This window comes from Leptonotus elevatus, chromosome 15 (assembly GCF_054856555.1).
Source record: "Leptonotus elevatus isolate MCC_2025b chromosome 15, RoL_Lele_1.0, whole genome shotgun sequence".
Lineage (NCBI taxonomy): Eukaryota > Metazoa > Chordata > Actinopteri > Syngnathiformes > Syngnathidae > Leptonotus > Leptonotus elevatus.
The window spans coordinates 17,446,177-17,460,490 of NC_141253.1; the positions used below are offsets into that span (position 1 = coordinate 17,446,177).

General features: G+C 38.2%; 1 protein-coding gene across 2 annotated transcripts in view; it reads right to left on the reverse strand.

Annotated features, from left to right (window-relative positions):
• Positions 1–14,314, reverse strand: part of dcc (DCC netrin 1 receptor) — a 350,617-nt gene that overhangs the window by 130,402 nt on the left and 205,901 nt on the right. For both annotated transcript variants that reach the window (XM_086097425.1, XM_086097423.1), the window contains exons 9-12: positions 12,999–13,153; positions 12,640–12,788; positions 10,814–10,952; positions 4,315–4,364 (exon numbers count right to left, since the gene is read on the reverse strand). In XM_086097425.1, coding sequence (XP_085953551.1) covers positions 4,315–4,364; positions 10,814–10,952; positions 12,640–12,788; positions 12,999–13,153 — 493 coding nt within the window. The remainder of the gene's footprint in view (positions 1–4,314; positions 4,365–10,813; positions 10,953–12,639; positions 12,789–12,998; positions 13,154–14,314) is intronic.

Consider the following 14,314-nt stretch of genomic DNA (forward strand, 5'->3'; position numbering starts at 1 on the left):
TATTTGCCTTATAGGTAGCTTTTCAGGTAGCAGTTACAAAATAAAATAAAATAAACCTAATATAGTGCCAGTGCCACTCACACTGGTGCATGAATGGTGAGAATGTTTGGTGGTGGTTGGAGGGGTCGGAGGCGCACACTGGCAGCCACACTTCCGTCAGCCTGCCCCAGGGCAGCTGTGGCTACTTAAGTAGCTTACCGCCACAGTGTGAATGTGTGACTGCATGAATAATGTATCCAATGTAAAGCGTCTTTGAGTGTCTAAAAAAGCGCTATATAAATGTGATGCATTGTTATTTAATAATATATAGAACATTTTTGACAGATTTTAGTGTACTTGATAAAGTTAAAAACGGACGAAAAGTTCAGACAACCCTGCTTTAGTGTTTAATAGCTGTGCTGCGCTGAACCACACTTCTTTGTCTGCGCAAAGCATTAACCCACACATCCACCTTCAATAAGGAAACAAAACATTTTTATATTAATGATATTTTGCTGGAAAATGCAAAGCACCGATATTTCTCTTTGTCCGGGCAAATTATCACTATCAGGTCAACTTTTAACAAATACAGTATAATTTTACAATTTATTTATGCCTAAAATTCCTTTTTTTCCATCTATCAGTCCGTCCATCCATTTTATTCCGCTTATTGGGTGGCTGGTGCAGCATGTTGGGAAACCCACACTTTCTTCTCCCGAGCCACTTTGCCCAACTCTTCCGGGTGGTCATGAGATGTTTCATAGACATAGAGTCTCCAATGAGTCCTGCATCAGTTGGACCTGTCCAGAACACTTCACAGTGAAGGCATCCCATCTTATTGGTGAAGCTCTACTCTAAGCCCTTCTGAAATGTCGAGAAATGTGGCCCCTTGTGTCTGTGATCTTGATTTTTCGATCGTGACCCACAGATTGTTCACATAGTTGAACATGGGAACATAGATCGACCAATACTTTGCCTTTAAGATTAGCTCAAGATTCACCACAACCGACCAATCAAGAGTACAAATCACTACAGAAGCTACATCATGTTGCTTGTCATAATCCAACTCCATTCTTTCCTTTCTCTTGACCAAGACTCCAAGACATTCAAACTCCATTTAGGACAGGATCTCATCCTTGATTTGGAGAGAGAACTCCATCCTAACCCTCAGATTTGGAGGTGCTCATTCTCATCCCAACTGTTTCCCGCTCAGCTGTGAACCACTCCAGTCAGAATTGGAGATCACTGCTTGAATGAAGCAAACATAACCACAGAATTAGTGATAAAAGGACCTGTCAGAGTCCAAACCTCAATGGAAAATAATCCACTAAAACTCTGACACAGGTCGTACAGGAACTAAACAACAGAGGCGGTTACCAAATACTCCCAGAAGGCCCCACACAAGACACCACAAGGCCAACAGTTGAACACTTTTTCCAAGCATACAAAATACAATGTAGACTAGTTGGGTGAACTGCAGTGCAGCCTTGAGGATCTTGCTGAGTCCATAGAGCTTGTTCACTGATCCAGGACGAAAACCCCACTGCTCCTCTGAATCTGAGATTTGATTTACCATCGGAAAATGAAACTCCTTTCAAGAAACCCCAAAAATACCTTACAAGGGAGGCTGAGGTGGGTGATCCCCAACAGTTTGAACCACCCCATCTGCCGATTCAGAGGCACACAATGTTGCAGAGGTTTTTCAGCCAAGACGCAACCCAACAACATCCACAGCCTTTACAAATTCCGTCAGAACCTTATTCGCAACCAGATGGTTACTCATTGGCTTAAATTATATTAAATATAACCTATTCATCTTCTACTGTACAGCTGCTACTATCTGCTACAATGGTATTATGCACTTGGAAGCACTTGAGCATTTCATTACTTTTGAAATGTCTGACATTGTACTCTCAACAATATGTCAACATCTGCTAAGCCTCCAGACAAACAACGACAAAATTTGGTGCACGTCATGTGCATGCACGTTATTAATGCTGGGACAGGTGTGCAAATCCCCTTTTCATTTTGGTTCCCATTTCAAAAGCTTATCACACTACCACATCGCCCACATGCATGAGCAGAGATGCTTGCAGCTCAAATATACAGAGGCCAGCTGGGACACTCTGACTGAAAGAAGAGCTGGTTCTGACAATTCTAGGAAAGCATTGTGGTTCCAAATATGATTTGCATTGGGGAAATACAATCGCAAAACGTGTGTTCTTAAATAAATAATAATAAATATAAATGAGACAATATGTTTACTAACAATCATTGAGAAACACCTAAACGAACATATAACAATCAAAACAACAGTCTTGTGGTTGTTGATCTGAACTCAGTCTTTCGGAAAGAAAAGCCCATCCACTGTTTCTTGACATCGAACTACAGCTCTGACATCATGCATCGATCAGCCCTTTAAGCAGAGAAATATCAATCACATGCAGGAAAGAAAGTAAGCAGACAGAAACTAAATGAGGTCAGCTCTCCATAGATAGTCTGAACCTCCTCTTTATGGACATGAATTATGAGCCGTGCACATTATATTTGGAATCATTTTTTGTATTCTCTGATGCTGTCTGGCACAAACTAAATATACTGTTGGCAGAAAACGGCCATGTATGATTTTAAAATACACTTTCTGTACTATGCAAACAGTTACCCGGTCAAAATACACAAATGATAAAGAATTACAGCACATTTAACAGTGATTTTGAGCAGTCTGGTCCAAATCACTTAGTTTGTGAGGGGCGGTTCTATCTCATGAAAATGAGCAATGGCTGCACAATGCCGAATAAAGCTTTTGTTAGCATGATGACCGGGAGCAAGCATAGTTGCGACTAGGCCAACGGTTACTTGTTTTCAAATAGCTCAAAGTCTTACGAGAAATAGACCACATAAAGACTGACATTTTCACTCACTGAGACAGCATTTCACCACCAAGCTGCTGAATTAGAAAAGCATATAAAGGTACAACAAGGCACAATGTAACATAACACATCCACACTACATAAATACTGCACAAAATACACGAGTCAGCAGAAGGGCTCACAATATGCAAAATAATGAAACTTGGGATTTAACAACACAATTTCTCATTGCATCTAATTGTTGGTGAAAAGAACATGCAGATTTTTGGGGGGATTGAGCCTTTGAGCAATTCTAACGAAATCCTAGTTTGTGTACATATGCCCCCAAAATGGTTAAAGACCTCTAATCCACATTTCATCTTTGTCTGTCAAGAGGATTATTACGTTCCCTTTTTAATATGTCCGAGTTTGTCTATGAATTCAGATTTGTCAACAACTTCCCCATGAATCAATGTGAACAATAAATGAGCATGCCAACATGTGAACATATTTGTGGCGGATATCCATCAGTAAAATGAGGCTGGTTCACAAGAGAGAAACTGTTGACTGATGGCAATGTCACACTTGCAATGTCAGAATAAACATAATCAATCACAGCCTGTAAAATCATGTTAAGCATGTGTATAGTTTACATCAAGCTCAATTAAAAGCTCATGTCAGTTGTAAGTGTCTGTCAATATGCATACTCAATTTAAATAAGTTAATGATTATAAGTATGGCATACAGGTACAATTTATATTATTGAAAGGAGGCTATTAAACAAACTGAAATTAACACGTCGAGCACATCCAGTAGGTGGTGGTTCTCTCTCTGTAGGATTTGATCTGAGCATCAATTATTTGTTCGCTTAAATGTTTCCATGATACATTTATTATTAATGAATTCTCCTCTTACCAGCATCAGAGGCTCAAAAACCCATGTTATATTTTATGGGTTTCATACAGAAGCGTGGAAGTGCCATTGTGGAGTAAACATTCTTGAATACGCACAGTATTGGTATGTACGTTTAAACATATTTAAATGTGTCTGAATTCATTTGCAAGTACTGTATGTTCCACCGTATTTGCAAATACTATTTGCAAATATGTGCAAACAAATTTGCAAACCAATACATTTCTAAAATTATGTAATTAAACATTGTTTATTTGTAATTTCTATGATGTATGTCTGGAATGCATGATTTCCGTTTAGCATTTTTTTCCCCCCATAATGTCACGGGGTATTGACTTGCACATGTGCATACCCAGTGGCACGGTTAACCCTAAGTCAAAACCCTGGGGCAATATGGGATAGATTTTAGCGTTTACCTTACAAGTACATTTAAACATATTTGTAAGTACATTTGAATGTATTTTCAAAATTTCTTGCATCCATCCATCCATCCATCCATCCATCCATCCATCCATCCATCCATCCATCATCTGAACCGCTTATCCAAATATTTGAAATTGAAATGTCATCTTACCCTGGAAAGCACAACCTCTAAGGTGATGTTCTGGGGAGGTGCACTGGGTACTGCATAAGGGGAAAAAATACAAAAAGTGGTGAAGAGGTGAAATGCATGACAACAAGCATAACCTGCTTTCTGAAAATTCACAAATTGTGTAATGTATACCATAAATAATTTCAGCAAACCAATTCAAATCAGTTCTCACATCCGTTACAACCATTTCATGATGACTGAAATCTTCCATGAAGAAAAGGTCAACAGTGGAAAGGTAAATAGTTCTAAATAGTTACAAGTAAATAGTTTCATGTAAATAGTTTCATGCAAATAGTTTCATGAAAACAATTTCTGTTCCATGTACAGCACTTTGTATACAGCAATGCTTGTTTTAAAGTGCTTTATAAATAAAGTTGAGTTGAGAAAAGGTAAACAGTTGTCGAGGACAGATTAATTTAACTTATTATCATGTTAAACGCATCAACACTGACCTGAAGTTCTCATGAAATAATGAATATTATAGCACCATTGACTTAATGTGTTTTTTGTTTTGTTTTTGCAGCCTCGGGGCACATTCAACAAATAGAATTTCCCTGCTCACCCATTTAAAAAAAATGCAAAGTTGCATTGCACAGACATCTCACATTTATCATTATTCAGGTATCATATGATCATATGTCCCCTGTACCAGACAGCTGCAGCAGCGTGTCACTAAAAACACCTTTCTCAGAGGGTATTGCCTGATGTATTCTCCTTGCAAGCATGTACGTCTCTCGTGTCGAGGCCGTGCCTTAAAAGTCTGGCGTGGTGATGTGCTCTGAGGTTATGTTGGTGCTGTGACCCGAATACAAGTCAGGTTTAGGGGTTTATCAGAGTCAAGCAGGTAGTGCGGTAAGATTAAACCTCATTCTGTGACACCTTTAAGAGGAATACCAGATAGGTACTTAAACTAATGGCTTCATCCTCGTTGCAATCTTGCCAGCCTCTAATGTCATAGGCTGCGGGTATGAGTCCAATTATGAATCCACTGCGGCGATGCGCTGTGCGGCAACATTGCTGCTGTGACTTGAATGGGAATGAGTGGGTGTGGAGCGATGCTATTGCTGAGTGAAGTTTATTTACAGGGCACCACTGAAAGAACTGAGATGAGAATGGATATTTTATTTTGTTGGCCTACATTGGACTATATATATATATATATATATATATACATATATATATATATAGGAGACTGAACAAATTGGTGAAGAAGGCGGGCTCTGTTCTGGGTTCCAATCTCGAGTAGCGGTAAAGGTGGTAGGCAACAGGAGAATGGTGACAAAGCTGTCATCTATCCAGGATAACGCCTCCTACCCCCTGTGCGGGACTGTTCGAGCCATGGAGAGCACCATTAGTGCTAGGCTTCTTCACCCACGCTCTAACAAGGAAAGGTACCGAAGGTCCTTCCTACCCGCTGCTGTTAGACTTTACAATCAGCTGTACTCTTGGTAGACCATTGATGTGGTGTGATGTGATGTTTTAATTTCAAATTTAACAAATGTGATGATAATGATGCCATCTATTTTCACTACTGTGTTTTTATTTAACTATAGGCTACATAAATATTTTTTGTGATACATATTATTTATACATGATGTGTGATGATGCGTATTGCTCCTGGAAATGCTGTGAATTTCTCTACCGTGGGATAAAATAAAGGTGTATCTTAATCTTATTTTATCTTACAAAGCTGGTATATTTGTAGGTAACCATGACTTAGTCTGTCTTATGAATGGCAACAGACTGATACACACAGGTTGGTTTTACCTTTTGCCATCCAATTGAAGAGCAGTTATTTGTTATGCCTGCCACTATATGCTACTGGCATAAATAAAATGGTAATTTAAATGATAATACAATAATAATAATAATAATAATAATTAGCTGTGAATAATACACACTTTCACTTTTTACGCAAGACATACGAACTGAACCGAAAACCGTGAGCACAAAACCGAAAACCGAAAGCCGAACCGTGGAATTTGTGAACCGTTCCACACCTAACAACTCTAATAAGGAGAAGTAGTAGAAAAAATGGATGCCTGGAGAGATAAAAAGTGTTACATTCCAAGCATTTTTTCCCCCCAGCCTTTCTCAAGGACATAATTACCCATATGTTAATAAAACATGGAAACACAAATGCATGTGGACAATTGAATGGCATGTTGAAGTGAAGTGCAGTTGAAGTGATTTTTTTCTTTCCGGTGCACTTTATGACAACATAAGCAAGATACTTAATTTTGACACAGATTGTCCACATTCAGTATGGTAACATTTAATTGGTACACAAGGAGAGGAGTACATGTTTTATTTCTGAAGTTGCAATATATAACTCAGGTGTTTGATGAATCATTCACTTCCTGTCTCTGTTTCAACTTGCTGATGACAGTCTCCTTGTGTCCAAATTCACAAGGCTGGGTCCTCTGAAGGCCGAATTTGTTGGCCGCATGACGTCAATTCCGACTCGAATCATACTCAACCGCATGCACGAGCTGTTACAATTGTCAATGAGTTGCTCAGTTACAATATAACTTTCTGCCACTTGGCGGCAATAAGGCAAATGTCATTTACTGACCTGTACACAATAAGTAGTGAAGCCCTTTGTGATTTAGCGCTATACAAATAAACTTGCCTTGAGTTGAGTTGACTTGACTTTTATTTAAATGTCGACGTCACCAAAATTATCACAGCGATAGACGTATTTTTTGTTATTCGGTAATATGTTTTCTTGTTTTCCACCATCACTTCCAATTTCATCATGATCACACTTAATTTTGCATTTGCGCTGCTCTCCCAAATTCCCTAGAAAATGGTTGTGTGTCTCAGTGTGCCCTGTGATTGGCTGGCAACCAATTCAGGGTGTACCCCGCCTACTTCCGTAAGACAGCTGGAGTAGGCTCCAGCACCCCCGAGACCATTGTGAGGAATGAGAGGTTGAGAAAAAGGATAGATGGATGCTCAATGCAGGAAATACAATTTTGAATCTCTACTGCCACAAGTGGCTGAAAAATGAAACTACACTCTCCCTTCTTCACGTACACAATGCACGCATGATGTCACATCTTCAGACAGAGATTGGGATATTCAAAACCAAAAACTATTAGCCAATGACCAATTGTGAACGCCTAAGGTGTTAATCTGCTGATTAGAAGATGTTTAAGTCATGAATGGTCAAATAAAAAGGCTATTGTAAAGATATTTTTGGGCAAATTCCTCCATAGAGCAGCTTTAAAGTGCAAAAACAAACTTTTAAACAAAGCAGTCTCCACCACTTGTTCACCTGATGCCAACAATGTGCACAATTTGCAAGAGTGATTTACCACACAGTTTTGTGCCTGCTATTTGGGATCTTAGTGTGAGATTGCAATCTTAGTAAGTCACACGCAACATGACCTTAGCAGCAACCATTTGGTGTTAAATTGGGTCGTATGTCTATTGGCTGGCTTTAGGAACGCTTCGTGATCTTGAAGTCTGGACCTCTTTATGAAGCTGCTGCCCCTGCGACCTCTTCATAAGCAGATGATGATGGATGGACGGTTTGAATGTACAATGTCTTACCACCTACCTGATTAACTGTCCACAGCTTATCTATTGATTCAGCTGCTCATTGCTTGTGTGTGGGTGGAGACGATGTGCATGTTGAAGTGTGTGCTTGGGTGTGAGCGAGACTAATTATGCCACAAGTCATGGTTATCACAGAGCCACAGATGGGGAGATGCACAATACAACCACTCAGTATCTGTGCTCACTTAGTCTCAGATCATTGTGTCGTGCGACTGCAGCTGGACAGATGACTCCATTATCTTTCACTGTCTATGCATGCAAGTTTATTTACGACAACATTATCTTCAGGTCACCTCTTGGGTCTACAAATTTATGTCCGGGAAGATATTCTAGTCATACCAATTACAGGCTACCAACTTAAGCACAATAACGTTTTACTGCAAAATGCTTTATACAAATATTCTTCCAGTTGATTGTGAACCAAGGACAAAAACAATATAATCAGAAGTGCTAAAGATTTTTTCCCACAGTTTTTTTAAACCATGTTTGTGAACAATTATACTATTGTTTACCTGTATCAGAGACTATTCTACAACATCTATTACAACCTAACAATCATGCCATGTGAGCTATTGGTCCTATAAACCTATGTGCAGTGTATTTTGTGTATTCACTGTTTTACAGTGAATACACATAGTGCTATATTTTAGCCTTAAAACACAATCATCTAGGCATATGCTTGTACCAGAGTTGGGGGACTTGAGTCACATGACTTAAGTTGCTAATGTTATGGCTTACGACTTGCTTGGCAAAAACTTATGAAAGACTCAACTTGACTTTGACTTGGCATTCATGAGATTTGACTTCACTGTACGTATGACTTGAATTCCATGAGTCATTTTGTTTATATTTAAAAATCCTTTTAGATTAAAATGAATGTTATTTTTTAATATAGTGTGCCTTTTGTTTTTGAAAGAAAAGTTATTATTTTGTGTCATGCATGACACCAATCTGGCAACTTCTGCAACGACGGCCACAATGCCCCGACCAGTACAAGAGTGGAGGCTAACTCGTTGAGCAACTGCCACGAAAAGAGGAATACATTCAGATTCAAGGAAGATCGTTTTAATAAAACTGGGAACAAACAATAGAAAGATTGAAGGTTTAAAAACCTTGTTTATTGTCATCTGTCAGATGCAGGTAAGCTAAGCCGTGTGATCTGTGAAGCTAAGATAGCTAGGTTAGCTTTAGCTTACCAATAGCTGGTTAAATATTAACTTGATGTTGGTTCTGCATTTAATTGAGAAGACATTAAAGCAATAGAATAAACACCATGGAGAGTGTAATCTTGAAACTATACCATTAAAAAGTGATAATTATTTAAGCATAGACATCAATACAAAGACTCCAATTCAAGTCCTTTTCTGGTTGGGAGCATGCCCGCCATGTTTGATGTGACAGGATCTCCGTAAACTAATGCATGTCATCTTCATTGAACGTCATGAAGTTACAATCTACAAAGTGCAAAGTTATTGAATGTCATTCATCAATTTACACACAATGATAGATTTAGGAAAACAGAATGGCACAAAAAACAACGTGTGTAATTTTTAAATCTGATGATTGCATATGTTCTGCTTCCATTCAGGATATTTCAGCAGTTATCATCATAATAACAGAGTGACAATCATAAAATGCTCTTTAAAAGATAACATGCATTCTTCTAGACAATTGAAGTTTATAAATAAGTTGTTCATTTTTTTTTAGAGCTGTAATTTAATGTGCTTTTTTGTGTTACAATCAGTGAAAAACATTTTTGTTATCACTCCAGTATAGCCTATATTATAACTGAGCAAAATTTGGTGACTGGCTTATTACTTGCTTGAACCAAAAAACTAATTTTGGTGGCAATTCGACTTGCAAGTTCTGAATTTGAACAACAGTCTCATTGACTTTCATCAATAAGTCCCCAAAAGACAACAGAGCACTGCTTTTTTTGTTGACTGAAAAAAATAAATGCCTTATGTTGCGCTGCTTGTAGCAATACCCTCTATTAAAATGTTTTGCTGTGAGCTATCGTATTTTAAAGCTCAGGTGTCTGAAAAGCTGCTTGACGTGTAGCTAAATATTTTCAGTCTTTCGCATTTTACTATTCATCTTCAGTCATCACGATCACTCTACTGTTGATTTTTCATTTCTTATTCTCATTGCTGCCACTTGTTCATTGAAAATAAGAGAAACTCATAGTCTCGAATAACATAGCCTATAAAATTGTTTGACCATCTTCATGCATTTCAAATCCAAATGGATTAAATGTCAACAAAAAAGGGTAGGTGAAAAGGCAAAAAAAAAGTCACACAAAAGAGACAATTTTGGTCCATGTTGAAGTGTCCATAAATGTAAGCAAATATGTAAGAAGTCAAGATAAATGTTACTCTTGTAAAAAGATGAAGGACTTTAAATCCCAGTTGAAAACAATAATGCAAGGACATATTATTTGCATATAGAGAGGAGAACCATGTGTGCGTTTGTGTGTGAACTATATGAGAGTGTCACACTGAGAGGGGCTTAATTAAAAATCCAGGGTCCCCAGTAAAATGACTGACAGCATAAGAGCATAAGAGCTTGTGTTCATGCACATGCGTGTGCGCACGCACGCACGCACGCACGCACGCACGCACGCACGCACACACACACACACACACACACACACACACACACACACACCCACCCCCACACACACACACATACACACACACACACGCACAGGCACACATGCAAACCAACCAAATAACCCACTAAAAACATGAAGCTTCATACGAAGATAGCTAGGCTTAATACAAAAAGCTTAATGTGGTGTTTAGGGTTTCAATGGCAAAATTTTAAATTCAGCATGGATTGCTTAGTTCACCGATAGAAATTAAAATGTTGTCTTTTCATCAATAATAGCAGATAAAGGAAGAGGTAGAGCACTCACCATCTGATTGGGTGGTGACAATAATGTTCTCCGAGGCAGTGCCGGGTCCAAAGCGGTTGATTGCCAAAACGGAAACTGTGTACTGTGTGAATTTATTGAGTCCCTCCATCTTGTAGTTGAGTCCATTGACATCGACACTCTGAACACACACAAATATAGCAATTAGACTTCTTTGGTGGCTATTTGCCATAGCAGGGCGCATTTTCAAAATACAGTATGAAATAGAATTGAATGATTCTAACAAAATATGTCACTTGGGCTGGCAGTGACGATAAATGAGTAAAGTCTAGAATTTGAACAGCTTGAGATATGAATCACACCTTGGTCATAGAGTATGTGGATACAAATCACCCGTGAATGAAATAACTTATAAAATATGCAACTTCAGTGACAGAACAGATACTGTCATAGTGAGTCTAACATCATTGAAATATGCATCTATCACGTGTCATAAACGCATCAATCTAATTAATACTAAAGTGTGTATGTCAGAGGTGTAAACATAATTAAATATGGGAAAGGATGGCTGATGGTAGCCATTAAAACCGAAAGGGGAAAAAGTCACGCCCGGCCAAACGAAACATGATATATATTTGTTTACTTTTATTGTGTCGCTGTCTGATGTTGTCAATTGTTGTAACTAGAAAATCAATGTAAATCATGCAAATAAATCGTGCCCTGGGATGGATTGGCAACCAATTCAAGATGTAGGGCTCTGACTTTTGTGACTAGTGTAAGAGGATGAAACGGGACCCACATCTTGCTTTCTTCTTGTTAAAAAAGTAAGATGTCGTCACAAAAATGCGATAGGGTCTATTGATGATAAGCAATGCACAATAAAACTACCACTAACTAACGTCTCGGCACTCTAGGCGCGTGCACGTCGCTGGCTTCCATTCCGCTTTTCGCCAGAGGGCTCGCAAATCTGCAAAAACTCAGTAACTTGCGTTACCTTTACCTTAAAAAAAAAAAAGAGGGTGATTTGCTCCATTCTGGATATGAACACACCTGAATTAATTTGGTGCCAATGAATTCCAAAACAGGCGCAGCGAGTCTTGCACCTGAATGAAAATCAAGACACGCCTGGATTTACGCATGCACTGTTCCTATTCAGAACCTGTGTAGAATTTTCACTTTACATTTTTAGCTGCTAATCAAAAATAACATATATGGAAAACTGACTGATTATTTTTGTTTCTAAATCGATTGAATATTTAATTGGTGGGCTTCACATGATCTAGAAGTTTGCTTGCTTGTTAGCCCCCAACATCATTCTGGATCACAATGAAATGATCAATCAGGCATATTATATACAGGACAAAGGTGTTTTACGTGTTATTTGAATCGGCTTCATGCATTACATGTGAAATGGAAGATAAGCGTTCACAGCTGCTTGTCTGATCACATTGTTTTCAACTCATTCACATCCATGCGGAAGATCACATGTGGTTTAGTATACTTATTTTCTCTTCTTCTTCTTTTTTTTTTGCAGAGCATGAGACGAAGCTGCAGCAGTGCTGTTGTTCCCAAATGATTTGTTCGAATAAACAAATGTTTTGAGAGTGCATACTGGAAAATCATGAGCCAATTCATTATTTTCTCAGTTTAATTAAGATTTAGTGTACGAGAAGCTCTGGGGTTGTTATCACCCTACAAACAACTGTGTGTGCATATGTGCATGACTTGGCATAATAATGGGGAAGCAGTAGAACATTGATGGATGGGTGTAAATCTGACACAAACACTAAATAGTATTTGTATAATTGCAACCATAGAATATGGTGTGTTTTCAGAAGTGAGCTGCATGCATAGAGTAAGGTGGTGACCTGTTCCTTGCTTGAAGGGCTTTCTGTCCACAGCACTCTGTAGCCCAAGATTGGTCCGTTTGGAGCACTGGGGGCCTCCCAATTTATCTGGATGGAGGTTGACGACAGGGCTTCAGCATGTAGTGATGCTATCCTACTGGGTACCTGGACTATATAAATAAAAGAAAGAGGAGATAATTGTGATAATTGACTTGTAATTTCATAAAAGGCTTAACTCACATAATGTTGTTGTATTTTTTTTTTTAACCTGGCACACTAACGTGACATCCAACAATACCAAACAGAATATAATTACAATACATGTATAGAACATAAACACAGGATGAAAAAAATAAAATAAATTGATATTTTTGCGTTACGGTCTGGTTTAGTAGTGATCCTCAAGCGGCTGGAGCTTTCTCCTGGTCCGACATCATTGTAAGCAATGACTCTGAAGCTATAACTCTCCTCTGGCTTCAGGTTGGAAACCATCAGCTCCAAAGACTCAGGCTCCGACACATTTACTGACCTCTCCCTACAGCAGGAAAAAAAGAGAGATCATTTTGTCATTAAACATATCAAGATTCAGTTCCTTCCGCAATTATGTTGTTGCCTTTTCTTTGCATTTAGGGTTCAGGTAGTGGGCATTGACTGTCTTGAATGTCTAATATACTCTTTAGCCTGTTGAAAATCACACAATCAATATCCCATTTCGAAATTCCACAACATTAAAAAGACAGTCGCATTATATTTTGTAAGAATGTAGATAATCAAAGCGTAATCTATTTAATTCCCCTGTAACTACAGTTAATCCAACGATTACAGCACCACTGCATTCTCTCAATCTTCTAATTACCAAAGCAGAGATGAGACAAAACCAGCTGCAGATGATCCGTTTCATCTATTCAAATTGCACTTCTTGCACTGACTAGAGAAAAAAAGATGTGGGGAATAGATTTTTAGACTTCATATCCCACTCACTGGAAAAAAAATTGATAAAAAATAATCAGACAATAAATATGTTTAGAGATATACATTAAATGTTGAAAAATGCTGAACAGTATTGTATGTACTGCATACTGTAAACAACTGCTAACAGTATTCAGAATGAATCTCCCATATGCCATTGCTGACAAGAAGGTTAAGTGTTCATGTCTGTTGATGAGACGTGAAATTAGAAAGTGAATATCATCCTCATGTCTTTGATGTAGTCACCAATCTGTCTCAGTCAACTCGCAGTGTTCACAGTGCGCAAGCCTGGCATCTCATGATAATAAACTGCTACATTACATTTTAACAGTTCTGCCTTTGGTGCAATTGTGAAACATTTAATTCTTTATTAGCAGTCGAAGTCAACCACTAGCCACACAATTTCCGTTACAATTGTTTGAGCAGTTCTTTTTTCCCTTACTTCCAATTATTATGTAATTTACAAGAAATGCAAAAAAAAATTACACTGTAAGTAGTCACCAAAAAACCCCCATAATATACTAATATGTTTATTAAAGTTTCAAAAAGCATTAAGGCAACTTAGCAACCTTAGCAACCAGTTACTGAATCAAAAGTAAACCTCGTGTCCCTGTTGACAAGATAGGAAATGAAAGAGCTTTTTGTGACTGAGGAGAAATAGCTGAGTTTTTGTTTTTTTGGGCAATATTTGTCATTCTTTGGTATTTAGTACTAAGAAAGCTGATGT